The sequence below is a fragment of the Podarcis liolepis genome (assembly GCF_965112155.1).
Source record: "Podarcis liolepis genome assembly, chromosome: 2".
Lineage (NCBI taxonomy): Eukaryota > Metazoa > Chordata > Lepidosauria > Squamata > Lacertidae > Podarcis > Podarcis liolepis.
Window position 1 is genome coordinate 30,849,513 of NC_139555.1, and position 27,012 is coordinate 30,876,524.

At 48.5% G+C, this 27,012-nt stretch overlaps 2 protein-coding genes and 1 long non-coding RNA gene across 3 annotated transcripts in view; 1 reads left to right on the forward strand and 2 right to left on the reverse strand.

Moving 5' to 3' along the window:
* The window catches only part of ENGASE (endo-beta-N-acetylglucosaminidase), a 28,118-nt gene extending 16,735 nt beyond the window's left edge, over nt 1-11,383 (reverse strand). The window contains exon 1 of the mRNA XM_083489995.1: nt 11,306-11,383. The gene's annotated coding sequence lies outside the window, so the exon portion shown is untranslated. The remainder of the gene's footprint in view (nt 1-11,305) is intronic.
* Nucleotides 1-24,618, forward strand: LOC310700669. Its single transcript, XR_014522685.1, has 3 exons — nt 1-189; nt 15,602-15,702; nt 24,508-24,618. It is a non-coding gene; the product is annotated as an uncharacterized lncRNA (long non-coding RNA).
* The window catches only part of C1QTNF1 (C1q and TNF related 1), a 17,453-nt gene continuing 10,667 nt past the window's right edge, over nt 20,227-27,012 (reverse strand). The window contains exon 4 of the mRNA XM_083490504.1: nt 20,227-25,060. Coding sequence (XP_083346630.1) covers nt 24,510-25,060 — 551 coding nt within the window. The 3' untranslated portion in view covers nt 20,227-24,509. The remainder of the gene's footprint in view (nt 25,061-27,012) is intronic.

The following is a 27,012-nucleotide window of genomic DNA, read 5'->3' on the forward strand; positions in this document are numbered from 1 at the left end:
GAGAGAGCCAGTGGTTTCAACATAACTCTCTGCTTCCAGACTTTCCATCCAGGTGTGCTTCCTACAGTTCAATAGATAAATTGACCACAAACTTCCCACCCTTTCCTCGAGCACCCAGCCAGCAGGCCTCGCTCATGGTCCGTCCGCGACAGGTAGCCGAACCTCGTTCCTTCACCATCGCTTTTACAGGTAATCTGACCCATGCGGCGTTGTGTTTTGCGACAGTTAACTGAAGAAAATACTGTAATCCCAGAAGCTCAGAACAGCAGGATCAACTTTATATACATCCATGCACAGGGATACACACTGTACATTCCCCCTTGATAGATTTAGCAGGGTGTTGGATTCCTGCACCCTCCTCAACCCTTTGGCATCCACCACCACCCCAAAACCTGGTTTTGTAGGTTCCTTGAAAGAAGTCAAATATGTGGAAAACAAAAACAACCGTAAGACAGAATCTCCCTGCTAATTGGCAGGCAAAAAGAGCAATGTGTCAGGAGCCAAAACAATATACAGTACACTGGACAGGGAAGAATTAAATTACCTGTAAGTTATACTGTGGCAGTTTGCTTACCCAGAAATATCCTGTTAGGGGACTACTTGGTTATGGCTGGGGCAACCCAGCCAGATGGGTGGGGAATTGTTGTTATTGTAATAATAACAGAAGCAAATGTGGTGTGATTTTGGGGGTGGGGTACACAACTGAGATGCTTTTTCTTCTAAACTGAGGAACATGGGAAAGTGAAAGAAAGGTATTTCTTTGCTATCACATGGTGAAAGTGATGGACAGCAGCAGCATGCAAGGCCAAGGAGTTTGGGGGAGGGGGGCTCTGGGTGCCCTGTGGTTGGACTGTTATTCACTGTTACTGTGGTACTTCAAGTTAAGAACTGAATGCGTTCCGGAGGTCCGTTCTTAACCTGAAACTGTTCTTAACCTGAGGTACCACTTTAGCTAATGGGGCTTCCCGCTACTGCCGCACGATTTCTGTTCTCATCCTGAAGCAAAGTTCTTAACCCGAGGTACCATTTCTGGGTTAGCAGAGTCTGCAACCTGAAGTGTCTGTAACCTGAGGTACCACTGTATTACCTCACTCCTGACTGTGTCATTCTAACATTCTGTTCCTAGCACTGTTGATTTCAGTGTCAGTTTATCCTACAAACTGTCTTCTGCATACTGCCATTCTATTGTCATTCCATTCTGAACACTATCATTCAGATTTAATTCTTCTCCAGATAGGGGTTTTTTACCAGGCTGGGAATTGTCATTTCACAGTTATTTCCACCTTTGAAGACATTCCACTGTTCTTATTTGGACACTGCCCCCCCCCCCACGCCCCGCTTTGAGGACTGTCATTCTGTTCTGAGCAATTAATCTCATCATCCACCCTTGTGACCCTAAAGCTGTTACGTTCCGTAAAGATCCTTATTTTTGTGTGTATGTGTTTCTTCTCGGACCTCCTAGCACTTTTATACCCCTTCTAGTTTTCACGTTTCCCTTTTATGCTCAGATGTCTGTCCCTCTAATAATTCTCCTGCTTCCCCTTTTGATACAGGATGGTGAAACCTTTTTCAAAAGTACTGCAATGTACTTTCAAAGAGTCCTTAACAAACACATCCTCTTTTACCCTGGAAATGGTGGGGAGGTCACCCTGTAAGCCAACTTAAAGGGGCTTGGCAGAGCCCCTGCTTTCCCACCGAAACTGAATCTACCCTAAAATATTCCAGCAGCTTAGCAGCTGCCACAATTTTCTGAATTACGGTAACTGGCACTGGAGGTCTCCTGGAGGGGAGAGATCCGACTGAGATGCCTGAGCCACTGTTCTCCTATCTGCCCTCCCAACTCTGCTGCTCCCTGCCTTTCTGTAGCATCATTCATGCAACTAAATCTCAAGACTCTATGCCTCCTTCGGTCATGTATTCTTTTCTTTCTTTTTGACACTTCAAATGGTCCTTAACATATCTCATTCTTGTTTGTCACCTTGTGAGGCCTATGCTCATAAAGGCAGCCTGTACATACATCTGTTTGTTTATTTAAAGTACAGTGGTGTCCCGCAAGACGAATGCCTCGCAAGACGGAAAACTCGCTAGACGAAATAGTTTTCCGTTTTGGAGGTGCTTCGCAAAACGAATTTCCTATGGGCTTGCTTCGCAAGACGACAATGTCTTGCGAGTTCCTCTGGTTTTTCCCCCTCCCCCCTTTTTCTAAGCCGCTTATCAGCTGATCCGATCAGCAGATAAGCCGCTAAAAGCCGCTAATAGCGCTAATAGCGCTAATCCGCTAATCCGTCAATGGGCTTGCTTCGCAAGACGAAAAAACCGCTAGACGAAGAGAATCACAGAACGGATTCTTTTCGTCTTGCGAGGCACCACTGTATTAGGACAGGACAGAACATTGCAGCAGTGGTGTAGCATGGGTTGACAGCACCTGGAACCACGCAGAAGGGGTGAGTGGAAGGGAGGGAAACAGATGGAGTACACATGTGCATTCAGCTGCCTAATGGACCCAGGAGATCGCAGCCATGGAGAAAAGAAAAGAAGAGTCGTTCCATTGTCTGGAAAGGTCACTTGCTGGTTCGCATGGAAATGCAATTTTCAACAGTGTCTAGTGACAGAAGCATTCTAGCACAAGATGTTGAAACTTTGTGCCCCTAACAATTTTGCGCCCAGGGCAACTGCCCCACGCTATGCTACCGCATTGCAGTCAACTTAATTTTAAAAGTATGCTATTTTCATTAAGACTTGTACATTTATAGCATCTACATTTATAGCAACTACTTTCTCACTTGCTATAGAACTGCATTCCCCAACCAGGGTCCTCAGGATGCATTAGACTACATCTCCCATCAGCCCCAGCCAGCATGTGCTGATGGGAGCTTTCATCTGAAGCATATGGAGGCCTCCTGGGTGGTCAAGGCTCCTGTTTTAAGACACCAGTTCTAGGAAATCACAGTTAATTCAGTCAAAAGATTTACCTCTGTCTTCCTAGCAGAGGCACAGCATAGACTTCAAGAAGTGTTGCAACTTGGCTCCAGCTGAAGACTGGGGGACTTGATAAGTAAAAAATATAGGTTCTCTGTTGACAGGAACTTGCTTATGAAACTGACACAACAGCCTAACCTCTGTACTTCAGGAGATTAGGCTTTGTGAAACACAAGATGAAACATCTTACTCCACAAAGGAAGGAAGGAAGGAAGGAAGGAAGGAAGGAAGACTGAAAGACCCAAAGAAAGAGAATTTCCTTATTTGTTGTCAGGGGTTCAGAGACAGAGACACAGGTGAGGGAGGAGACGGAGAGCGACGAGGAAGAATCCCAGGACAGTGAGGAAGAGGATGACAATGACTTGAGATCTTCCATGAGTCTCTCAAGTGAATCGGAGGATTCTCAGGAGGGGGCGCCCCTAGTCAGGACAAGGGGGGTCACAGGGGGGACCTGCCAGGAGCAGGGAAGCAGCAGGGAAACCCCGAGCGGGAGTGGGAGATCGGGGCCGGCTTCCCAGCAGGAACGAAGGGAAGAGAGGGGGGTTCCCAGTGTGACACACGGAGCGGAGCAGGAAAGAGACAGGGGAAGGAGATCTGGGGAGAACGTCCTGCCGGAAGAGGGGGAGAGTAGTACAGGGAGTAGTGTCAGTGTCAAAAGGAAGGTCAGGGGTAGCGAGCGCGCGCCAAGTTCAAATGTGGAGGCGCGCGGAAATGGAGAAAGCCCGGAGGAGGAGCCCAGCCCCAAAGCACGAAGGAGGGGGGAACAGGCATCTCAGGAATCCGCTTCGGGAGAGAGCAGGAGGGAAGGAACCCAGGGGGGCAGAAAGACCCTGCGGAAAAGGAAAGACAGGAAGCGGTGGTCTAGCACAAGCCTCATAAGTTGGTGCAGGGGCGGGGACGAGTCAGAGGGGACTTCAAACGTCTGACGTTAAAGACACGGGGCTGCACGCCTCGGTTGTGGAATCTATAATGAACTGCAATAAACATCCCTGTATATAAGAAGAGCTTGGCGTTGGTCTTTTGTGAGCTGAGACCTGAGGCAGCCTCTGACAGTAAGTCCCCTCCAAAACTACGCAAAATTTTTTTTTGCAAAGCTCACAAAGTTTGGCAGCCCTGAGTATGGAGCAGCAGATAGCTGAGCTACGCAACGCAGTCTCCCGGCTTACCACTGAGGTAGTGGTCTCGCAGAAGAAGGGGGAAGAGGCAGAAAAGCGGTGCCAAGATCTGCAAGCCAGGTGGGATCATGCATGCCAGGTGGGGTTCCCGGGGACCAAAGCGGCTGGAGTAGCACTGGGCAGAAGAGGGGGCAATTTGGTAGCCCACTTCGATGGGAACCTGCAGCAATACCCCAGTTTTAAAGCAGACGTAGAATATGCGTTGCACTTGCTTCGCGACGACTTTAAAGATGAGGAAGAGAAAGTGGGGTTCATTGTGTCCCACTTGCATGGGGAAGCGAGGGCTTGGTTGCGCAATCTGTGGCGTGAGGATTGTCCTGCTCGAAGGGACTCTGATGAATTTATCAAATGCATGGACGCTTGCTTCCAGTCTAGTGTGGATGTGGATGTGGCACGCCATCAGATCCATGGTTTAAGGCAAGGCAAGGCTTCCGTACGTCAGTATCATGCTCGCTTTTTCGCCTTGCTGAATGTGCTGCGCTGGGAGAAGGATTCTTTGGCTGTCAGAGACTTATTCTGGGAGGGGCTATCTGGCCCTGTGAAGGACGAGCTGGCTAGGGGGGACAGACCTAAAACCCTGGCAGACGTGGTGCAGCGAGCGCTTGCCATTGGAGTGCGCCAGGAAGAACGCCCTTGGCGCAATGAGGGGGGTAGCCAGCTTCACGCACCGCCCAGAGTGCCTCCTTTGTTTCCCAGAGATCCAGGACGTCCGCGTCTCTCCCCTCAGCTGCAGCCAGGGGAGGAGCCTATGGAACTGGGGAGTGCTAAGGCTCAGTCAGTGGCCGGAGCCCCAGCGTCCGGAACAGTCAAGAAGAAGCCTCCTAGAGGGAACAGGAAGTGTTACATCTGTGACTGTGCAACGCACATGGCGAAAGAGTGTCCCCAGAGGCTCCGGCAGCACACTGCAGCCTTGGCAACAGTAAATGCAGCAGCACAGCATGAAGAGCTGTTTCAGGGAAACGACAATGCCTGGCTGGAATCAGCAATGTTGGGGCACAGCCAGGCAAGTCAGTAGAGCAGTCCCCAGCGCTTTTGCAGCCTACAGACCCCCTGCCACCCAAACCTGTAGTGCAGCTCACTGCAACCCTCCAGCTACCTAATGGACGCACCCTGGAGGTCCCCATCACAATTGACAGTGGGAGCAACGCAGACTTCGTGGGGGTGCAGTTCGTCAAGCAGCATCGCATAGAGCTTCTGCCAGCCACGCTGCCATTGAACGTCGTCACAGTGGATGGCAGGAAACTGCTGGGGGGGCAAGTGGTACAACAGACGCCGCCCATGGTGATGCAGATTGGCAATCACCGAGAAGTCATCAGTTTCAACGTCACCCGCCTGTCAGACACGCCTATAGTGTTAGGCATGAGTTGGCTGGATAGGCACAGCCCGACCATGGCGTGGTACCAGCGGCAGCTCACCTTCGGCTCGTCCTATTGCGCGCAGCATTGCATCCAGACCGGTCAGGAGGAGGAGGGCCAAGAGGAGGGGCAGCAGCTACGTCTCAGCATGGCGCAAGCAGTACCCCTCAAGTACAAGGGGTTTTTGGAGGTTTTCTGCGAAAAGGAGGCTGACCAATTGCCACCTCACCGGCCCTACGATTGCGCTATTGACCTCTTGCCAGGGACAACGCTGCCGCCTGTGAAGCTGTATTCCATGTCCGAGGAGGAGCTGCAGGAGCTCCGGGAATTCATAGACCACAATCTGCAGCGGGGATTCATCCGAGAATCGAAGGCTGTAGGGGGCAGTCCTGTGTTTTTTGTGAAGAAGAAGGACACGCCCCAAAAGAGGCTCATCGTAGACTTCAGATTCATAAACTCAAAAACAAAGCCCGCGGCCTTTCCCATGCCCAAGATCGACGACCTGCTCGCGACGGTGCGGAAAGGGAAGATCTTCACCAAGTTGGATCTCCGCGGAGCTTACAATCTCATACGTGTGCGAGAGGGTGATGAGTGGAAGACGGCCATGTTCACGCCGTTGGGCACCTACGAATACAGAGTTATGCCGTTTGGTCTCCAAAATGGCTCCCACTTTTTCCAAGCTTTTATGCATCATGTGCTGGCGGGACTCCTCTACAAGAAGTGCGTATGTTTCCTCGACGACATTCTGATCTTCTCAGAATCGCCGGAGACTCACGAGAGCGACGTGAAGGAGGTCCTGCAGAGGCTACGGGAGCACAGGCTCTACGCCAAGTTGGAGAAGTGCCAATTCGACGTGACGGAGGTGGATTTTCTGGGCTATAGGCTGTCCGACAGGGGACTAGCCATGGACAGTGCCAAGGTCCGCGCGGTGTTGGACTGGAAGAGCCCGCGAAATCGGAAAGAGGTCCAGAGGTTCGTCGGCTTCGCCAACTTTTACCGCAAGTTCATCAAGGGTTTCGCCAAGGAGACGGCAGCTATCACGGACACTCTCAGCTCCAAGAAGAAGAAGTTCACCTGGACGGACCAAGCGGAGCAGTCCTTCAGGAGACTTAAGAGTCTCTTCGCGTCCGAAGAACAGCTGCTACACGTGAATCCTGGCAGGCCCATGAGGGTGGAGACTGACGCATCTGACAGAGCGGTGGGGGCCGTCCTCTTACAGGAAGACCCGCAGGGAAACTGGAGGCCCTGTGCTTTCTACTCCCGGAAGCTCAGCAAGTCGGAGCAGAACTACACCATTTGGGACAGGGAGTTGCTGGCCATCCACGCAGCTTTCAAGGCGTGGAGGCACTTTCTCATCGGAGCCAAGCACACCGTGCAGGTCCGCACGGACCACAAGAACCTAGAGTACTGGCGCACGGCGAAGCTACAGAGCCAGAGGCACATACGCTGGGCAGAGTTCTTTGCGGATTTCGATTTCAGGATAGAGTACATCCCAGGCGACAACAATGTCATAGCAGATGCGCTCTCCAGGAAACCGCAGTATCTCGAGGCAGCGGCACCGGTGGCAGCCAAGCACATTTTTGCACCGCAGGCGTGGGCGTGCGCTTCAGCCGCCGTGGACCTGGAGGCGGTGCGTCACGCGTTGCAGGCGGATCCATTCGCACAGTCCAAGATGGAAGAGGTGCGGAGGGGCACAGCGAAGGACGACGAGTTCCAGATACGCGACGGCCTGCTGACCCGTAAAGGTGCTCTCTACATTCCGGGAGACGATCTCCGCGCGAAGGTTCTGCAGCAGTTGCACGACGCACCCAGCGCTGGCCACTTCGGCAAGGAAAAGACGACAGAATTAGTGGCCAGAGACTTTTGGTGGCCCCAGATGCGAGGGGAGGTCGCGGAGTACGTCGCCAGGTGTGACACGTGCCAAAGGTCCAAGCCAGTGCACCAGAAGCCAGCGGGACTGCTGGAACCACTGGAAACGCCACTGCAACCGTGGGAGAGGGTGGCGCTGGACTTTGTCACTGATCTGCCCAGTTCGCGAGGCAAGACGGCGGTGCTTGTGGTTGTAGACCTGTTCACCAAGATGGCGCATTTCATTCCTTGTGCGAAGGTGGCGACAGCGGAGCAGACAGCCAAACTGTTCATCGACCACGTGTTCAAGGTGCATGGCTTGCCACGGTCCATTCTGTCTGACAGGGGGCGCCAGTTTGTGTCCAGTTTCTGGCGGAAGCTGCTAGGGATCCTGCACGTCAAAATCAACCTGTCGTCGGCGAGACATCCGCAGACCAACGGCCAAGCAGAGAGGGTCAACGCGATCATGCAGCAGTACCTGAGATGTTACGCCAATCAGCGACCCGCGGCTTGGGTGGATTACCTGCCGATGGCTGAGTTTGCCTACAACAACACGAAGCACGCGTCTACGGGGGTGACGCCGTTCTTTGCTAACAATGGAAGGCATCCCAGAACCTTCCCGGGGCTCGTAACGACGGGGGAGGGGGAGCCACAGGAAGCCGACCATTTCGCAGCAGAATTGCAAGAGGTGCACGACGAGCTACGGAGACATTTAGAGCTAGCTAAACAAGCCTATAAGGTGCAGGCGGACAAACACAGGAGGGAGGGGGAAGACATCCAGGTGGGAGACTGGGTATGGTTAGCGGCCCAAGCGGTGCCGGCCAAGTCGTTAGCTAAAAAGAAGCTAGGACACAGGCAACTAGGGCCGTACCAAGTTGAGGCCAGGATCAATCCCGTAGCGTTTCGATTGACCCTCCCCGAGGGTTCCAGAATGCACCCGGTCTTTCATAGGTCGATGCTCACCCCCTACAAGGCCCCACACAGATTTCAGGAGTCAGGGAAGGCACCAGAACCAAGCAGGGAGTCGCCCAAGAGGGGGAGGTCACCTAAGGACGAACCAGTCAACGAGGTCACAGAGATTCTGGACTCGAGATGGGGGGAAGAGGGAGTAGAATATTTTCTCGCCAGGGAGGGCGCCCCGGCCAGCACCAACAGTTGGGTGCCAGACTACGCTTTGGACGAACCCCTCCTCAAGGACGAGTTCCATGCCCTTTTCCCACACAGGCCCATGCCAGCACAGTTTTTCGACGATTGGCTTTTTACGCCCACACTTTCCGCCAGCACCTTCCGAGGGTTCTCCTCCGCAGAGGAGACGACGCCAGAGTCGAGCCCTCCAAGGGGATCGTGTTCGGGGGTGGACACCGACCCTTCTTACTGGTGGGACGACCAACCAGAAGAGGACTGGCGCATGAGGTGGCGGGTGGGTCCTTGGCAAGCAGACCCCACCCAGGCAACAGGGGGAGGGGAGGACGTGAACATGTTGGGAGAGGACAATGGGTTCGAGTACACAAACAATGAACTGGAAGCAGAGGAGATCGACGTCGACGACCTGTGTCCGGCAGCGACCTCCGCAACGACGGAGCCCCCGGAACCTGCGCCCGAGCAGCGGGAGGGGGGAAGGGGGGGCTTCGAGGGGGGGATGGATGTCAGGGGTTCAGAGACAGAGACACAGGTGAGGGAGGAGACGGAGAGCGACGAGGAAGAATCCCAGGACAGTGAGGAAGAGGATGACAATGACTTGAGATCTTCCATGAGTCTCTCAAGTGAATCGGAGGATTCTCAGGAGGGGGCGCCCCTAGTCAGGACAAGGGGGGTCACAGGGGGGACCTGCCAGGAGCAGGGAAGCAGCAGGGAAACCCCGAGCGGGAGTGGGAGATCGGGGCCGGCTTCCCAGCAGGAACGAAGGGAAGAGAGGGGGGTTCCCAGTGTGACACACGGAGCGGAGCAGGAAAGAGACAGGGGAAGGAGATCTGGGGAGAACGTCCTGCCGGAAGAGGGGGAGAGTAGTACAGGGAGTAGTGTCAGTGTCAAAAGGAAGGTCAGGGGTAGCGAGCGCGCGCCAAGTTCAAATGTGGAGGCGCGCGGAAATGGAGAAAGCCCGGAGGAGGAGCCCAGCCCCAAAGCACGAAGGAGGGGGGAACAGGCATCTCAGGAATCCGCTTCGGGAGAGAGCAGGAGGGAAGGAACCCAGGGGGGCAGAAAGACCCTGCGGAAAAGGAAAGACAGGAAGCGGTGGTCTAGCACAAGCCTCATAAGTTGGTGCAGGGGCGGGGACGAGTCAGAGGGGACTTCAAACGTCTGACGTTAAAGACACGGGGCTGCACGCCTCGGTTGTGGAATCTATAATGAACTGCAATAAACATCCCTGTATATAAGAAGAGCTTGGCGTTGGTCTTTTGTGAGCTGAGACCTGAGGCAGCCTCTGACATTTGTGTATAAGATTTCTTATCTGCCCTTCACCATAAGGTACCAGGGCAGGCTACAGCGATATGCAGTTATAAAAACAGATGAAACCATTACCAGCATAAAACCGTTCCAGGTTGAGCAGAACAATATCAATTCAATTCAGCAAAAAAGGTGGGTCCTACAGAACAGAACAGAACAGAACAGAACAGAACAGAACAGAACACCTTAGTGGTTCAAAGCAAGGGTAAAGAGGCACATCTTAAGCACCCACTGAAAACTATTGTTAGATGCCAGGTGTACGTCTGTGAGGAGGGAGTTCCACAGTTTGGGGGCTGCCACAGGACTCCCTCTCCACCATTCCCTGCATTTCGGAGGGGGGTTGGACTACCAAGGGAGCCACTTCTGCAGATCCTAATGCTCAAGAAGGCCACCCAGACAGAGTCAAATATTCAGACTGACAAATAGATGTGCCTTTCTCACCTAACCTTCCAACTCCCTGGGTCTTACACCTCTTGTTTGACTTCATTCCCCATTGCTCAACTGTTGATTCAGATACAGTAGCTTTCTGCCACTGGTTTCAGTTCCTGCTTTGGCAATGCTTGTATTTGTTTTGCCAAATAGCAAAGTCTGGTTTTCCCAGTAGTGATGTGTGGAAGTGAGAGCTGGACCATAAAGAAGGCTGATCGCTGAAGAATTGATGCTTTTGAATTATGGTGCTGGAGGAGACGCAAGAAGATCAAACCTATCCATTCTTAGGGAAATCAACCCTGAGTGCTCACTGGAAGGACAGATCCTGAAGCTGAGGCTCCAATACTTTGGCCACCTCATGAGAAGACTCCCTGGAAAAGACCCGGATGCTGGGAAAGTTTGAGGGCACAAGGAGAAGAGGACGAGATGGTTGGAAAGTGTTCTCGAAGCTACTAACATGAGTTTGACCAAGCTGTGGGAGGCAGTGGAAGACAAGAGTGCCTGGTGTGCTCTGGTCCATGGGGTCTGGTCCATGGAGTCACAAAGAGTCGGACATGACTAAACGACTAAACAACAACAAACCCTGTAGATGGCCTACCTTCTTTGCCCTGTGAGCTTATGCTTTGAAGGGCCATGGCTAGTTTCCATGCAAAAGATGCCAGGTCCACTCCTCTGCATCTCCTAGTGGAAAGGAGAGAGGTCCTGGTCTGAAACCGCAGAGAACTGCTGCTAGTCAGTGTAGGCAAAGGTCTGACCCAGTCCAAGGCAGCTTCCCTCTGTATAGGAGAACCCCGGGCTGCTTCCTTCTCTCTGACAGGTCCTCTCCAAAAGACTCTCCTCATGTCAACATTTAGAACTGGGTTGGTGTAAACTGATCTCAGACCCTGACTTGTTCCTCTACAACTAACAACCCGAGCATGGTCCCTTTCCCAGAAAATGGATCCTTTCTTCTCCTGAATTCTACCTTTAAGCATATTCAGCAGGTTGCAAAGAGGATCGCTACACCTCTTCAGTGTGTCCCAGTGAGAGTTACAGGACACTCCTTCTTGGCCCTCCATCCCTTTGGCCCTTTACCTCTTGGTTGCTGATTTTGCTGGTCACAGACAGAGGCTTCTCAACTGCTGCCACCGCAACACCTCCTCACCTCAATGCCACCCACGGCTAATGCCACTTTAATAAAACATGTGGGCAGAGGGGAGGGTTGGAGGGAGGAGCTCTTGCTTTTTCCAAACCTTAAACCTTAAACTCTGTGCCTTGCTTTACCTCCACCTGCCACAGGGACAGAAGCTAATTTAGAACAAGAGAGCATCTCCAGTCTGCTAATGTGATTTGTCTATGTTAAGCTTGTATGCAAGCTTCTTTGTAAAGTTGCTTCTCTCATAGGCTATGATTTTTGAGCCTTGCTATATCCTGAGCCTGCCCTAGTTTCTGTCCATTGCACTATGCCATGGATGCAAGCTCAGTCCTGTCGTTGGAAGCTGGCTGCAGAGCAAGGAGCCCTGACACTCAGTCGACGCTCTGGGCTTGTCCTAGTCCCGAGGTTGAGATCGCAGCAAGCAAAAGAGAGTGATTAACTGAGAAGGGTGTTACGGTGCCCCACGGTGCCCCATGGAACTGCTGCCCATGAGGCATAAGCCTTGTCATGCACTAAAATGCTCACTTCATAACTCAGCCATTTGGGGGCTGGCCTGTGGAGAGCTGGGGCTGATGCTCTCCTGCACCGCACAACACCTGGTCAGTAGGGTGTAGTTCCCACCTGCTCCTTCAGCAGAGAAAGTGCACAGATACCTTAACCCTGGCTCTTCCTTATTGTCAACCCTAGCAGGCACCGCTTGAGCCTGTTTTTCCTCAGATCCCCACGTAACTCCCTGGAACATGGACTGATGGTGCCATGTAAAACTACAGATTTTGCTCATGGGAAATGAGTCAGGCCAGTCGTGTTTGCACGATTCGGGAGCTGCCCCAGACAGAAATTGGGGAGCAACTGCTACAAAGAAAGTGATGTTGTCTTCATCAACACTTTGCATGTAATCACTACGGCTGCCCGACGTCTGGAGCGGGGAAGGAGTTATTAAAAGACTTAAGTAAAGCTGAGAAGATTCCTCTTCTTGACACACAGTTTATAGTTACTGTCTTTCTATGGGCTGCAGATGCCTCTGGGCTGGTTCTTTCAGAAGCGAACGACTGTATTTTCTTACAATTGCTTCCCAGGAGGCCACTCAAGACAGCTGAAGTTTTTATCATTATGCAGCCTGCTTGGGCTATGATTAGTTCGAACAGCTTAGGCATGTTTTTCCCATACCACCAGAACTGGTTGGATCTGGGGAAGTAATAACGTTGATGTCACCAAATGCAGTGGAATATAGGACACGCCATCCAATAAAATCATGCAATCCTTTTCCTGAAAACTCTTCTTGCAGGCAAATATTGCACAAGTTACTGTACAACTGCTACTCAAAACTACCAAGCTACTCAGGGTGTTGTTGTTTTTTAAGGAGTATTAAGTTCTGGGTAGCTTGTGCACTCCCTTCTCTTAGTGACAGAATGTTCCATGCAGTCTTTAAAGGGTAACCTGACTTTTTGGACAGAAAAAGTACAGAATATATATTGTGGAATTATCTTTAGTTCCATGCAGTCTTTAAAGGGTAACCTGACTTTTTGGACAGAAAAAGTACAGAATATATATTGTGGAATTATCTTTAGTACTGACATTATGAAGATTCGTGAGTGCATCGGTCTGTGTACAGTCCAGTCTATGCCACAGATACATTTCTGGTCTTGACTCATGTGTGGTCCTGCTCTTTCAGCCATTGTTTCCCCTAATTAAAATGTAAATAATGGTGACTTTACATGATACGTCTCAAGATCTCATTGTGAGAACAAGCCCAATAAATAGCGTAAGGAAGTTCTGTAGAAATGACTGTAGTAGTTCAGGCCTAACCAGCTCTCTCAACCTAGGAGCAAAAATGGTTTCGTCCCTTTTCTTTTGTAATGTTTCTGACAAATGTTTATTCCGTCACCTCCCTTAGGAGAGTTTAGAACAGTACTGGCTGGGGCTGATAGGAGCTGTAGTCCAAAACATCTGGAGGGCACCAGCTTCATGAAGGCTGATTTAGGAAGAATTTGGAGTGGGAGGGGAACAGACCTTGCAACCAGATGTTGTCTATTCCCTGAATCATTCGGTCTCTTGCAGGCCTCAAAAATTTCCCCTTGGAAACCTCTGGATTCTACATTCTGGTGTCTTCTGACCCCTGGGCTGTGGTAGACAATGGCCATCTGTTCTGGGGAGTATATATTTGTGTCCTGTGGGTGGGAGAGGCCCCTGTGGCATCCATGCCATAAATGCGTGTTTACTATTGGTGTTTTTCATGCTCATGTGAAGGCAACATCAGCAAGTGACATGGTGATTGGTGGATGCTTTTGTGGCCATGTTTTCTTTCCAGAGCTACAGCTGAAGACGCTGGTGCTGTAAGCACACTGGTGCCCCTTTCAAGACCTTGAGCTCTGCATGCAAACGTCTGCAGAGGGTTAGCAGGAGGCATGTCCAAGGCTGGGCCAGAAGCACTGTCCTGCCCCGCTCCTTTTCCACACGTGCAATGTACAGTGGTACCTCTGGTTACGAACTTAATTCATTCCGGAGGTCCGCACGGGTTTTTAACCCGAGGTACTATTTCCGGGTTAGCGGAGTCTGTAACCCGAGGTACCACTGTATATCTGAATAAGATCTGAAAGGGACTTGGGTTATACTAGCAGTATCCCAAGCACATCTTTGGCATTGTGGGGGACAAAGGATTTCCCTGGTCCAGATCAGGAAACCAGCAGAATTTTTATTATTTTTTAAAAGTAGTGCGTTTACATCATGGGTAGGCAAACTAGGGGCCGGATCGAGCCCAATCACCTTCTAAATCCAGCCTGCGGACAGTCCGGGAATCAGCGTGTTTTTACATGAGTAGAATGTGTCTTTTTATTTAAAATGCATCTCTGGGTTATTTGTGGGGCATAGGAATTTGTTCATTTTTCTTCCCAAAATATAGTCCGGCCCCCCACAAGGTCTGAGGGACAGTGGACCGGCCCCCTGCTGAAAAAGTTTGCTGACCCCTGCTTGATGTGATAGGGAGCAAAGCACCCAGTTTAAAATAACAAAAAGAGATACCTGAAAAACAGGGGCCTCAAACAGAACAGCAAGCATTTGCTGGTCCATTTGTAGCATTGCGCATTTGGAGGGCAAAAGTGCTGCAAGAAGACATCCAGTGAAAAGAAAGCCCTGGGCAATGCTAGTAACTGCTGGCAAAGGTAACATCATTTGTAACAAGATAAATTGGAAAAGCCAGGAGCAATTTGAGGTGTATCCAAGCATCTTTCCAAGATCACCTTGGCTAAAAGAAAAATTAGCACCCATCTGGGAAAAGCATGTCTCTCTGATGCCAAGAATGGGGAAGGAATAAGAACAAGCACTGCTATTCCAGACAGAGAACGTGAGGGTTATGAGGATGCAGAAAGGGCAGCTTTGCATTCCTTGTTCTTGCTGTGATGGTGGTGACAGATCTTCCCAATAAAGAGCACCAAAAGGCACAGAGAAAGGTTGTTTTCTGCTGCTCCAGAGAAGCGGACACGGAGCAATGGATCCAAACTACAAGAAAGAAGATTCCACCTAAACATTAGGAAGAACTTCCTGACAGTAAGAGCTGTTCCACAGTGGAATTTGCTGCCAAGGAGTGTGGTGGAGTCTCCTTCTTTGGAGGTCTTTAAGCAGAGGCTTGACAACCATATGTCAGGAGTGCTCTGATGGTGTTTCCTGCTTGGCAGGGGGTTGGACTCGATGGCCCTTGTGGTCTATTCCAACTCTATGATTCTATGTTACACCTAATTTGAGAAGCAGTACAAAAATAATCCAGTGTTGCAAGTGTGGTTTTAGAGAAAGGCTTCTATTAAGACACTGGAAAGTGGATGATGAAGCTAGTTTGAGATCTTGGTTCGCCAGGGCCAAAATAACAAAATGAGGAGGAAGCTTAGCAAGCCCCCTAAACTCAAGAGTTGAAATGCTAATTGGATTTAAAAAGTCTGCCATAACGCTTTTAGGTCCAAGACACAGCTACGTTTGGATCCAAACGTAAATGCTGCAGTCAAGAGTCAATACTGCTAAAAAGAGTTGTATCTGCGTTAACTCAGGTTCAGCCAGCAATCACTATTGGTGGATCTTGAACATAATCCATACACAGACCTTCCTCACACACACACACACCTCACTCCCCTAACAGATTTCATGGGCAGCAGATTTAAAGTACTATTAAAACCTGGCTAGGTTGCAGCTCCTTGATGAATTATTGTGTTTTTACTTTTGAGAGGTAGTGTTTCGATTTTCCATTTCAGGTGCCAAAACGTCTTTGGAATAAGTGAGGCTTCTTTTGACTCTTGTGTGTTTTATACCTCCGGTGTTCACCACTTCGGGCGTTTCTTCTGGAAAAAACAAGGTAAGTATGAATCGGGGTGGTCAGGTGTCCTGTTTTACATAGGATAGTCCTCTCTTTTGAAGGATTGACAGAGAACAGTCCCCTAGAAGCGGGACAGCCAACCTGAGTCTGATTTAAAGAACTGTAAGAAGGAAGACGCGGGTGGCGCTGTGGGTTAAACCACAGAGCCTAGGGCTTGCCGATCAGAAGGTTGGCGGTTCGAATCCCCGCGACAGGGTGAGCTCCTGTTGCTCGGTCCCTGCTCCTGCCAACCTAGCAGTTCGAAAGCATGTCAAAGTGCAAGTAGATAAATAGGTACCGCTCCAGCAGGAAGGTAAACGGAGTTTCCATACGCTGCTCTGGTTCGCCAGAAGTGGCTTAGTCATGCTGGCCACATGACCCGGAAGCTGTACACCAGCTCCCTCAGCCAATAAAGTGAGATGAGCACCGCAACCCCAGAGTCGGCCACGACTGGACCTAATGGTCAGGGATCCCTTTACCTTTAAGAAGGAAGAGCAGGAGCCCTGAAGTTGCCCATCAACAGATCTCAGTTCCTGGTCAGCAATATGGCACAAGCCAGCTGGGGGTCTTCCCCACTATGGTGAGATGTCCTGTATTTCTCCTTAAGTTATAGTAATTATTTCAAATGTGCGCTTATACATAAAAATTTCTGCTTGCCAATTTTACCCTCATTTGTCCTTTTCACCCCTTTTCTTTTTGCAACACTAATACAAACTGTAAAATATATTATAAAACCAGTGTACCTTTCCCATAACTGCTTGCTTAATTTCTCATATATCTTTGGACATTTCATTAGAACGGTGAGGTTTTCATTTTTTTTTTGTTTTTACTCTTCATTTCTTTTTTGGAAGATACAGACAGTACATTCCAGCTGGAAGGGTTTGAGAACAAGACAGCCCAGGCTATTAGGGTTTGGGGCTGTTGTTGCTTCTGTGAAACGTCCTGTGGGGAGGAAAATGAAATTAAGCAAGCGATGGGAAAGGTGTGTTTTGGCAAGCGATTTTATGTATTTTTTTTTAATAATAAAAAAATAGAAACCTGTATCAACCAGCACTGCACCCTTAACAAACCCTGCTGATAGCAGCAGCCAATTTAATTAAGAGAAAAGCAGAATCTCATTGCCTTTCTGTCACGGAAGGGTAGAGGAGAGATGTTGGAGGAAAAAACTCTCTACATGTGAGAAACAGATATTGGCTGTATAGGAGGAACGAAGACAGCAAAGGCCATAAAGAATGTCTGAGTTGTCACAGCTGTTTTACCAGCAGCTCTTACTCATGTCACCCTGAAACGCCACCTTGGGCTATGCCACTCCCTACCTAGGAACTAACTACATGGGCTGCTGATTGCCCCATGGTGCAAGGGGAAGGGGGGCTGATAGAGGGAAATTCATTGACCTACCAGCAGGAATGCCAGCTTGGCCCTGCAACCATGGGTGCCCAGGGCTGTGGGTGCCATGTAGTGTGCATGGCCCTGGCACCAAAATTTGTGGGTGTATGGTCCCTTCATGGGGAATTTTGTGGGTGTCCGGGCACCCAGAGAGTTGGTACCTATGCCTGCCAGGACCAGTAACAAGCCACAGAGCTATTGGGAAGGGCCAGCCCAAGACAACTCTGATGGCTGAGGGAGAACTTCCAGTTGGGAACCCCTCCACCCATCTTGTTACTGATCCTGCTCTTTAGATTTGGGCTTCTGCGGGATACATTATCTTTCTTCATGCCGTGTAGGTTAGATGGGTAGCATATAAATAATAAAATTATTATCATTATTACATCTTTCTATCTCCCATTTTGCACCCGATGCCCTTCAACATTTCTCCGATGAAAATAGGGACGTCCTATTCAATCATCACCATCATAATTTCATTATTTATACCCCACCCATCTGACTTGGTTGCCTCAGCCACTCTGCGCGGCTTCCAACATATATAAAAACATAATAAAAGATTAAACAGGGTTTTTTAAAAAAAAATCCCTATAAAGGGCTTCTTTCCTTGGCTCGGTTACTTCTTTCCTTGGCTCAGTTGTTGCATAACTCCATACCCTCCAAAATGTCTCTGATGAAAATAGAGGCATCCTAAGGAAAATCAGGGCACTCCAGGATCAATTTCGGCTTCTGTAAATCCAGGGCTGTCCCTGGAAAATAGGGACCCTTGGAGGGTCTGAACTTCTAACATTGGGCAATTTGTGAACAAAATAATCTTTTAATCTTGCCTGGCAGCTCACCTGCCTGTCACTTGCTCCCAGAGACTTTACATGGCAAGGCCAGTCTATGGACATATGAGATGCTGTTTTACTTTATTCCACATCCTTAACCGAATTCTGTTTATCCACAAAGCTAAAGATCTGAGCTACTACATCATCTCTCACACTATTATCACAGGAAATTAATATGATCCACCATTCTTAGCTAGTTCAAACCAAGTAGATAGCTCTCTGTTACCCCCTCACCCAGTATATTGAATGTGTGGATGCTTGATTTTAAATATTCCTCTGTAGTTCTTTAAAATATACAGGATATGCCCTCATCCTAGTTCTTCTTAAAAATAAAATAAAATCATAATGTGACCTCTTAATACAGTAAGATTTGAGCTTACAGAGTTCCTTTGAACTGTGCGTCATAGCATTATATTTCCTGGCATTACAAAAGTACTTTCACAATACCCATCCCACACATTAAATCATACAGATTGCAACTTCATATATATGTTTTGATCCAGCTCATAGATGGTGTCACTTTATAAAGCCGCCCTGCGAACCGCCCTGATCTTTTCTGTATATAGGGCAGTATATAAACCCAATTAATAATAATAATAATAATAATAATAATAATAATAATAATAATGTGGAGCAACCTCTAAAAATCTGATGGGATCTTCCCTTAAATTCATTTTAGGGATATGCATTCAAGCGGCCCCTTCACATGCTATAGTTTCCTGCAGAGTTTGGCCCCAGGCCTTGGAATATTCAAGTGCTTGTGTCTCCTGCTGGAAGCCCCCTGCTATTTGGATTGGGGTTTTCAAAGCACCATTCCCCCACCCACCCTTTTGGATTCACAAATATTTTCTATTTTCAAGAGGAGGCCTTGATGTGAGTTTGCTGGTCTCTTTAAATGCAAACAATGGTTCCCAGAGGGAAGCTTATTTATTTTTTATTAGTCTCCATGGAGACTTCCTTTCAGGGTGGAGGAAGTTGAAAGAAGGGCTTTATAGGAAAACTAAACACGGTCAAATATGACCTGGAGGCAAATACCATAACTCTGTGTGTGTCCTAACAGCTTGGGTTGCGTTACACTTGTGGTTGGTTGCCTTAGGAGATAACAACATCCTCTTCAGCCCCTTGAAATTCAAGCCCTTAGCTAATCTGCATTCTGCTTGTACCTTGTTAATTAGCAGATTTCCCTTTTGAAAATACTTTTTAAAAACTTGGCTGCATTACATTTAAATAATGAAAATTATGGACTGTTGCTTTTTTTGGATAGGTATTACATGTTTACAGTAAAGAGAGCTTCCTTTTTCTGGGGTTACTGACCTGTAAAATACTACATAAGACTGAAGAAGTGCCAAGAATGATCCCTGAAGCAGTCCTCAATGGCTAACGAGCTGCTTTAATTAGAAGAGATGGTCACATAGCTGTTGCTTCAGACATTCGTGCTTTTTCTCACATGTCACGTTCCCTATAAAGGTAAAGGGAGCGCTGACCATTAGGTCCAGTCGTGACCGACTCTGGGGTTGTGGCGCTCATCTCGCTTTATTGGCCAAGGGAGCCGGCGTACAGCTTCCGGGTCATGTGGCCAGCATGACTAAGCCACTTCTGGCGAACCAGAGCAGTGCACAGAAACGCCGTTTACCTTCCCGCCAGATCAGTACCTATTTATCAACTTGCACTTTGACGTGCTTTCGAACTGCTAGGTGGGCAGGAGCAGGGACCGAGCAATGGGAGCTCACCCCGTTGCGGGGATTCGAACCGCTGACCTTCTGATCAGCAAGTCCTAGGCTCTGTGGTTTAACCCACAGCGCCACCCCCGTCCCACATGTTTCCTATACTGGTATACAAAAAGATGTAAGACCAGAGCACACTGTCGTACATAAAACCTGCACGGAGATCTGTTTTATGCCATGTAGACGTGCCTATAAGCTATGATTTGCAGTGAGTTCTCAAGATGTACTCAACGTGATGGACATCATCATGCTTTCCCCTCTCCCCTATACCTGCGTGCACCTGGGTAGGCAAAGCACCTTATGGAAGCAGATAACTACTTTCATGTAACTTGCACGTTTTCTGGAGCCACCATCTGCTAGCAGGCAAAACATGAAACAAGACATGGCATCTCCTGGGGACAATGGAACTTGTGCTCATTTGTAGATCTGAGAGGACTCTCACACCATAGTAGAGCGGCATTTAAAAAATAGCAGCAAGGGCATCAGGTCATTGAAATGCTCCAAGTAGCCACTCTTGTAATGCAGCCTCTGCATATGTGCTATAAAACTGCTCTTTCCTCCACCCGGAGCTGGATGTAAGACAGATAGACAGTCAGATAGATATGTTTATTGTTCAACCATTTATCACAATAGAGGAAGAAAAGGGCAAAATATATACAGCTTCTACTTGTTTGCTTGTTCCTTTTCTATTTTGGATCCATGGCTTCTCTGGGAGGCGTGTATACATATTGTTAACCATTGGTCTTTGATTAAATTGATGGCTACCAATGGGATCATTAACATTTAGGTCTTAGGTGGGAGCTATTTTGAAGGCAGGCAGAACGAGATTACAAAGGCGTTCTTAGCTGAGGATGCAGCACAAACAGCTGGGAAGTCAAAGCAGTGCTTATCCCTGCCATGATGCTATTGATGTTGTCTATATGGTGTCCAGGGTGCAGTCTGGAAGCATTCACAGAGTTAGGGGAGAGCATGAAAAACATAAAGCCACAGCCCAAGCTGTCACAACATACAAGCAACCGGCTCTCAGAGAAGGCAGAAGTTGGGGGGTGGGGGAAATGCTACCAAGCTTTATTTGCGGAAAGTGGCACTCTGGGACATAGCTCTGATTGACAAAGTCTAAGCACTTCACAGGTTTCCAAAATTATGGAGGCTGGCTGTGGTGACTTAAGAGGAGTATGCACTCTGAGCCTGCTCAGAAGTATTATTCCCTTCAGGTTATCTACTGTTGCAGAGAAAAACAAATCCCAGCTAATGAGTGATATGAAAATATCCTGTTCCTAGGTGAGTTCTGGCTCAAAATAAGCATTTGCCAAGCCTGTTTTGTTCAGCAGAGAAGCTACTGAGAAAAGGTACACTGTGTGTTACGGTGTCACTAGACTCGTCAGCAAAGCTGTCTGCCCATGATGGCAAAGCCAGGCTGTCCCTCAGAAATAGCACGGTATTCTGGGTGAGCTCTGTGCTTGGTTAACAGGTGCCACTCTGGGCATGGGACTCAGAAGCTGACCATGAAGGCCTGTCCCTCAGAATGTTTCCCTTGGCTGCTAAGCAAGTGACTTCATCCTTTCCTGGTTCCACAGCACTTCTGCCAATAATAGTATTAGCACATCCGCTTGGTGGCCAGTTCCTTCTCCACCTCTCCCCCATCTTTCTCTCCTGGCCTCCCCACTCCCATTCCCTAAGAATGTGACCTCACCACACACATGTTCAGCAGGGGTGTTCTGGACTGTGTGTTTGGTTTGAACAAGGGCTAGGCCGAGGCATGGAGGAGACAGGGGTGAGTTGGGAGGTCGAAATTCTTGTGCCAGAGAAATACTGAAGTTAACGCTACCAAATTACAAAGATACGCATTCAATGTTGACAATGTTCTGAGGACACCTTCCTTGCACATGTTTTAAGAGCACCAAAAACAAAAAGAAATTAGCGTGAGAATTTCACAACAGAATCGTTGCGATTTTTATTCATTTTGAACTGTGGTTCTCAGCAGGCCTGCGTACACACCATACATTTAAAGCACATTTCCTCAACCAAAGAGTTCTGGGAATTGTAGTTTGGTGCTGGGAATTATAGTGCTGAGGGGGGAACTAAGTTCCTATGATTGTTGGGGGGGGTATGTGCTTTAAATTTATGAGTCACAGGCTCACTAGGGAAACAATCTAAAGCCCTTGGGGTCTCTTTCCTCATATGCAAAACCATACCTTTGTGGTACAAGGTACCAGCCCTTCCAGGAGTTGTGGAGTGCTTGTGTGAAAATTGAAGCTTAATTCCTGTACATGAGAAAGAGCAGAGTTGAAAGGGAAGGTTTGCCAGGGTATTGCTTAGTTGTTCTAATTGCTTCTGTAGGTTTAATGCAAAAGCAGAATTAGTAAATTCCATGGCACAAAAATGTAAAACATGGCGTAAAACACACATCCCCCAAGTCGAAGGCCTAATCAGCAGAGCTAGCCAAGAGACTCTGGGTCTGGATGCCTGCAGGGCATAGCAGCTTCCTGTCAGGCCCAACAAAAATGATGGGGGCTGCCAGAAACAGAAACTGCAATTGTTTTCACCATTTTGAATCCATGGAAGTTTCCCTTCCAATGCAAATAGCAGCAGGGACCCTGATCTGGATTGGGTCTGCTGCAGTGGGTAAAGGGGTCAAGCCCTCTAATGCCCTCTCCAGGTCCTGATGTGGACGGGTGTGTGTACATGTATAGAAAATTGGTGGGAAACCTGTTTGCTGTTGCAGTTTTCCATCTCCCCCCCCCCCCCGGGACCTTCACATCACTCTGAAAGATGTGCTCAGGCCCAACTGCTCACAGGAGTGTTTGGTGGCAGTAGAATGCAGCAGGAACAGGAGGATTTGTTCAGCTTGGAAAGACTCCTCAAAAATAAATGCACGGCTAACACGACCCCATGGTGCTCAATGCTAAACAACTGTATAGCTTTCTCCCTGTTTTGTTCTACAGGGACAGGTTTCTTATTTTACTGTGCCTGCCTGGAACAAGGATGCTGGCAGTAGAGGCAGGCCAGACATTGCAGGCCTTCCCTGTCCAGCAGGGAGGCTTGGATACCAACAGAGCCTTGTTCAGTAAACCATTGAACTCTGCTCACTTCACTCATGGTGTATGGCTAACCTCATGCCAAGGAACTGGGACGGCAGCTTGGGGTATGGAAGATAGAACTTGGTGAAATACTGCTGCCTTGGTGCTAAGCTGTTTGCAGAATGCAGTCCAGAAACGGGCAAATGTATAGACAGGAAGCATCTGAATGGATTGGCACCTCCTGCGAGTCCCCTTTGCAGCAAACCACACCATGTATTCCAAACTGGCTCAGTGAATAGGGCTGGGCGTTCAGGCACTAATGTGTGTCACGCTGAGTAAGGAGAAGAATATTTGCCAAGGTTAGAGAAGGAGGTATTTACAGATAACAAGGGAGGAGGTGGAAGGAGAGAGCAGGTTAAGAATACTGATAAAGTCCAGGAAGAGGAAGCTGTTCTCCTTGGGCATGGAAGGAGGCACAATTTCATTGCTGAAAACTCTTGAGACTTAAAATCTGAAATGAAACTGACAGCAAATAAAAGGGGCCTGATTAACAGGTGACATCAAAAATAATTTTTAGAAATGGTTTGTCAATAAACAGCCTTGTGGGCCATTCGGAACAACTCATTGGGGATAGTTCAGTTGGCAGAGCTTGAGACACTTAATCTCAGGGCCAGAAGATTCTTGCATTGCGTGGGGTTGGACTAGATGTTCCTCATGGTCCCAACTCTACAGTTCTGAGATTCTGGGCCCACAGACCAGAGGTTTCCCCACAATGGACAATGGAGAAGGTCCTTGCCCAGCTGGGGTCTAGCAGTGAGATCCAGTGCTGGAGCAGCTGCTTTGCTTGCAGATCCCATGTTCAGTCTCAAGCATCTCTGGGAAGGTCGTGGAGAGATGTCTTCCTGAAACCCTGGAGAGCTGCTTCCAGTCAGTGTAGGTAGCAATGAACTAGACGGACTAAGTTGTCTGACTTCACATAAGAGAGATTCCTATCTTCCTAAGAATGACTGAACCAGACAACAAAAGTGGGTTTTGTTTCAAGTCCGGAAGGATAAATACATGATGTCTATTGCACAGTGGTCTGAGGTCTTCACTGCCCTGGTTATTTCATATAAGCACCAATTCAATGTGGATACCTCCTTGGGCATCTGGAAGGCTTCTGTCATCTTATATGTTTAACATTCCTCTTCTGATAGTCACTGTATCTACAAATGGGAACTGTGTTCTACTGGTATTATTCGTATTATCTGCATATTACTGCTGTTTGTTTCCCCTTCTTTCTTTTAAAAATTTTAATTCCTCTTGATAATGAACACAGTACAGAAAGGACCAAGCCTTGAGGTCAGCGTGAACAGAAATTGTGCAATCCTGTTTTAAATATTTTGTGGAGGGGCAAGGGAGGATTCTAGCAGGACATGTGTTTTCAAAGGCTGAGAATGGCAAAGCAAGAATAAAATAAGAAAATCAGTCTAAGGACACTTGTATAGAAGAAGTGTCATTGTTATTTAGGAGGGTGTGAGTCCCAGTCTTAGAGCAGAGGGAATGATTGTGCATGGGTAGTCAGTCCCATAAGAGCAGAAGTTAGATTAGTGTGACGATCTGACTGGGAATATTGACGCCAACTTAAGGCTTGCGGGCAAAGGGAAGAGAGAAGGACCAGAGGTTTGAAGCAGGGGAAAAACCTTGTCCAGGGAAAGTGGTGTGATTGTTTGATGAGGATAAAGGTCATATCAGAGGTCAAGGCTAGGTTATGGCAGATAAGTAGGGTTAGAAATCAGCAAGTAGAGAAACACTACAAGGTTAGAGCCAGGTGACGTTATTGGCCGTATTTTGTCCATCTGTCAGCAGATTCAAGGCTCAGAGTTGGGTTTGATTAAGTACCCGCTGAAAATAACGTATGTATCGTATTCATCGCTGAAGACGGCGTTGTCGCGCTCACCCTTGAAGAGCCTCACCCAGATTTCATCCTGGTCCTGCAGCTCCAGCATGAGGCTCTGGCTCTGCATGATGCTTCGGTCGCTGGCCTGGGCATACAAGATGGCCGCCTCAGCCCCATTGTGCATTATGTGCAGGTAGGTTTCCTTCTGGTTCCAGGTGTGCACATTGAGACTGAAGAAGTAGATGCCGGGCACATAGCAGTAGAACTTGCCCATGAACATGTTGAAGTGTCCATAGAGGTTCACGTACTCGGTGTCAAAGACAAGAGTCTGGTAGTAGTCGTTGCTGTGCAAGGGTTTTCTTCGGCCCACTGAAAAGGCAGCATAGTTGGTCTTGGCCCGCTCCCCCGGGGCCCCTATGTTCCCCTTCTGCCCCTTGAGGCCCGCCTGGCCCCTGCTTCCCGTAGAACCAGCCTTGCCCAGCTTCCCTTGGGGGCCACGTTCACCACGGTCCCCTTTCTCACCTGAGTAGTGAAGAGATCATAGATGAGCATCATTTCAACGTAGGCAACCTTGGCCTCCACATTCAATCCAATCGACAGGCCAGGGAGCAACTTAGGCATTTTTATATAATGTACAAATAAATAGAATAATCATTCCACCCACGCTTGGGAGAGAAATCTAGAAGGGGAATGGTCCAGTCAAAACAGAACACTTGTTGGCTGCATAAACATCATCATCTCACATTTAAAGCACATTACACTCCCTCCACCAAAGAAGCCAGGGAACTGTAGTTCTTCTCACAGAGCTACAATTCCCAACCCACCCATAACAAACTACGGTTTCCATGATTCTTGGTGGGGAGCATAGAATCATAGAAATGTAAAGTTAGAAAGGACCCCAAGGGTCATCTAGTCTAAATGCGCTAAATGCATTGTGTTTATGCAGTGGTATATCATGTCCACCCTTGTGGTGAGGAGAATTTTACCACAAATGATGCCCTCACTTCCCCAGTTTTCAGAGTGGGTCCAAATGTGTGGGGAAATTCTCTTTGCTGCCAGGGTAGGCACTAGATTGGTGCCCATCTCGAAAACTTATCGCTTGGCAAATCTTCTTCTGTATTAAATGGAATCTAATTTTACCAGAAGCATATCTGCAGGCAAAATCGGAGGTTTCTCCTTTGCAAAACGTATGAGACAAGAATGTAATTGGAGTGAAGTGAAATATTGAAATGTCTTAATTAATTCTATTGATTTAATTATGAGTCAATAAAATTGTTTTTTTTAATTAAGTTAATTAAGGAATCGGAACCTTAGCTGTGGGTAAGAACATAAATCTACCGCCTCTAGGTCTTAAATATTGTCAAATATGCATGTTACACACACACACACACACACACACACACACACACACTCAGCTACAGCCATGTCTAAAATGTATTGGGAGGGTAGAGGTTCAGCAACAGAGACGCCGCCTCTGATGACACAATTTCTCCATCTTTCCTATTCTTCCCGGGAAATCAGGCCATGTCCTAACGCAACCTCTGGAGTCCTGGGCTTGACTCAAGACTAATTTGGTGGTGTCACTTGGCCTTCTTTAAGAAAAGAGCTTGGATAAAATTATGATAACAGCTCCTCCAGGCCAGGAAATTTATTTAGCTTATACAGTTTCTTCCCAACCGGCCCCTCTGGAATCTAAAGAACCCAACATTTCATCCAAAGACAACCGCCCCACCCCTTATAACCAGAGCCTGAGGACACTGGAAAATCAAACTCGCTGCAGCCTTTGGAACTCCACTCCACGGCAGCTCTAAACTGCCTGCTCCATGCATATGGTTTTGCTTAGGCCAGAGGGCATTTCTGAGAACAGGCCAGATAAGAGACCAATGGAGAATGCTGTGATCCTGCCCCTACATGGAACAGATGGCTGCCAGGACACAGCCTGGAGATCCACCATGTGCCTTGAAGTTCTGTGTTTCATCAGGCAACATGGCAGCTGCAGCTTCCTCTGCCTGTTCCTCTCCCGGCTCTCTCCCGCATCTGCAGTAATAGGAATGGGACCCAGAGAAGGAACTGGCAGAAGACACTATGGCTATGTTCGGACACACCAAGGCCCAAATTGAGGAAGAGGATGGGAGCATCTGCCCAGCCCCAATGTCCTTGGGCTTGTGGGGTGTGCCCATTCCTACAGTGAGCTGGAAGGTCTGGAGGAAACGTCTAAGTGCCTTTGGCCAGATGTGCTTAGAAAGCTCCCCTTGATAGGAAGCTCTGGGGCTTCAAAGCACATTCAGCCAGGTTTACTTAGAAGCCTCTTCAGACCTTCCTGTCAGAAGTAGAGCAGGCATGCCCAATCCATCCATCCCCAGTTTGTGCCTCGTGATTTTTGAATGCCTGAAGAGGACCATTGACTGTCTCCTAATGTGTGGGATGCTACTGAGCAAAGGCTTGGCATCTGAATACAGCATCCTGGGGTAGAG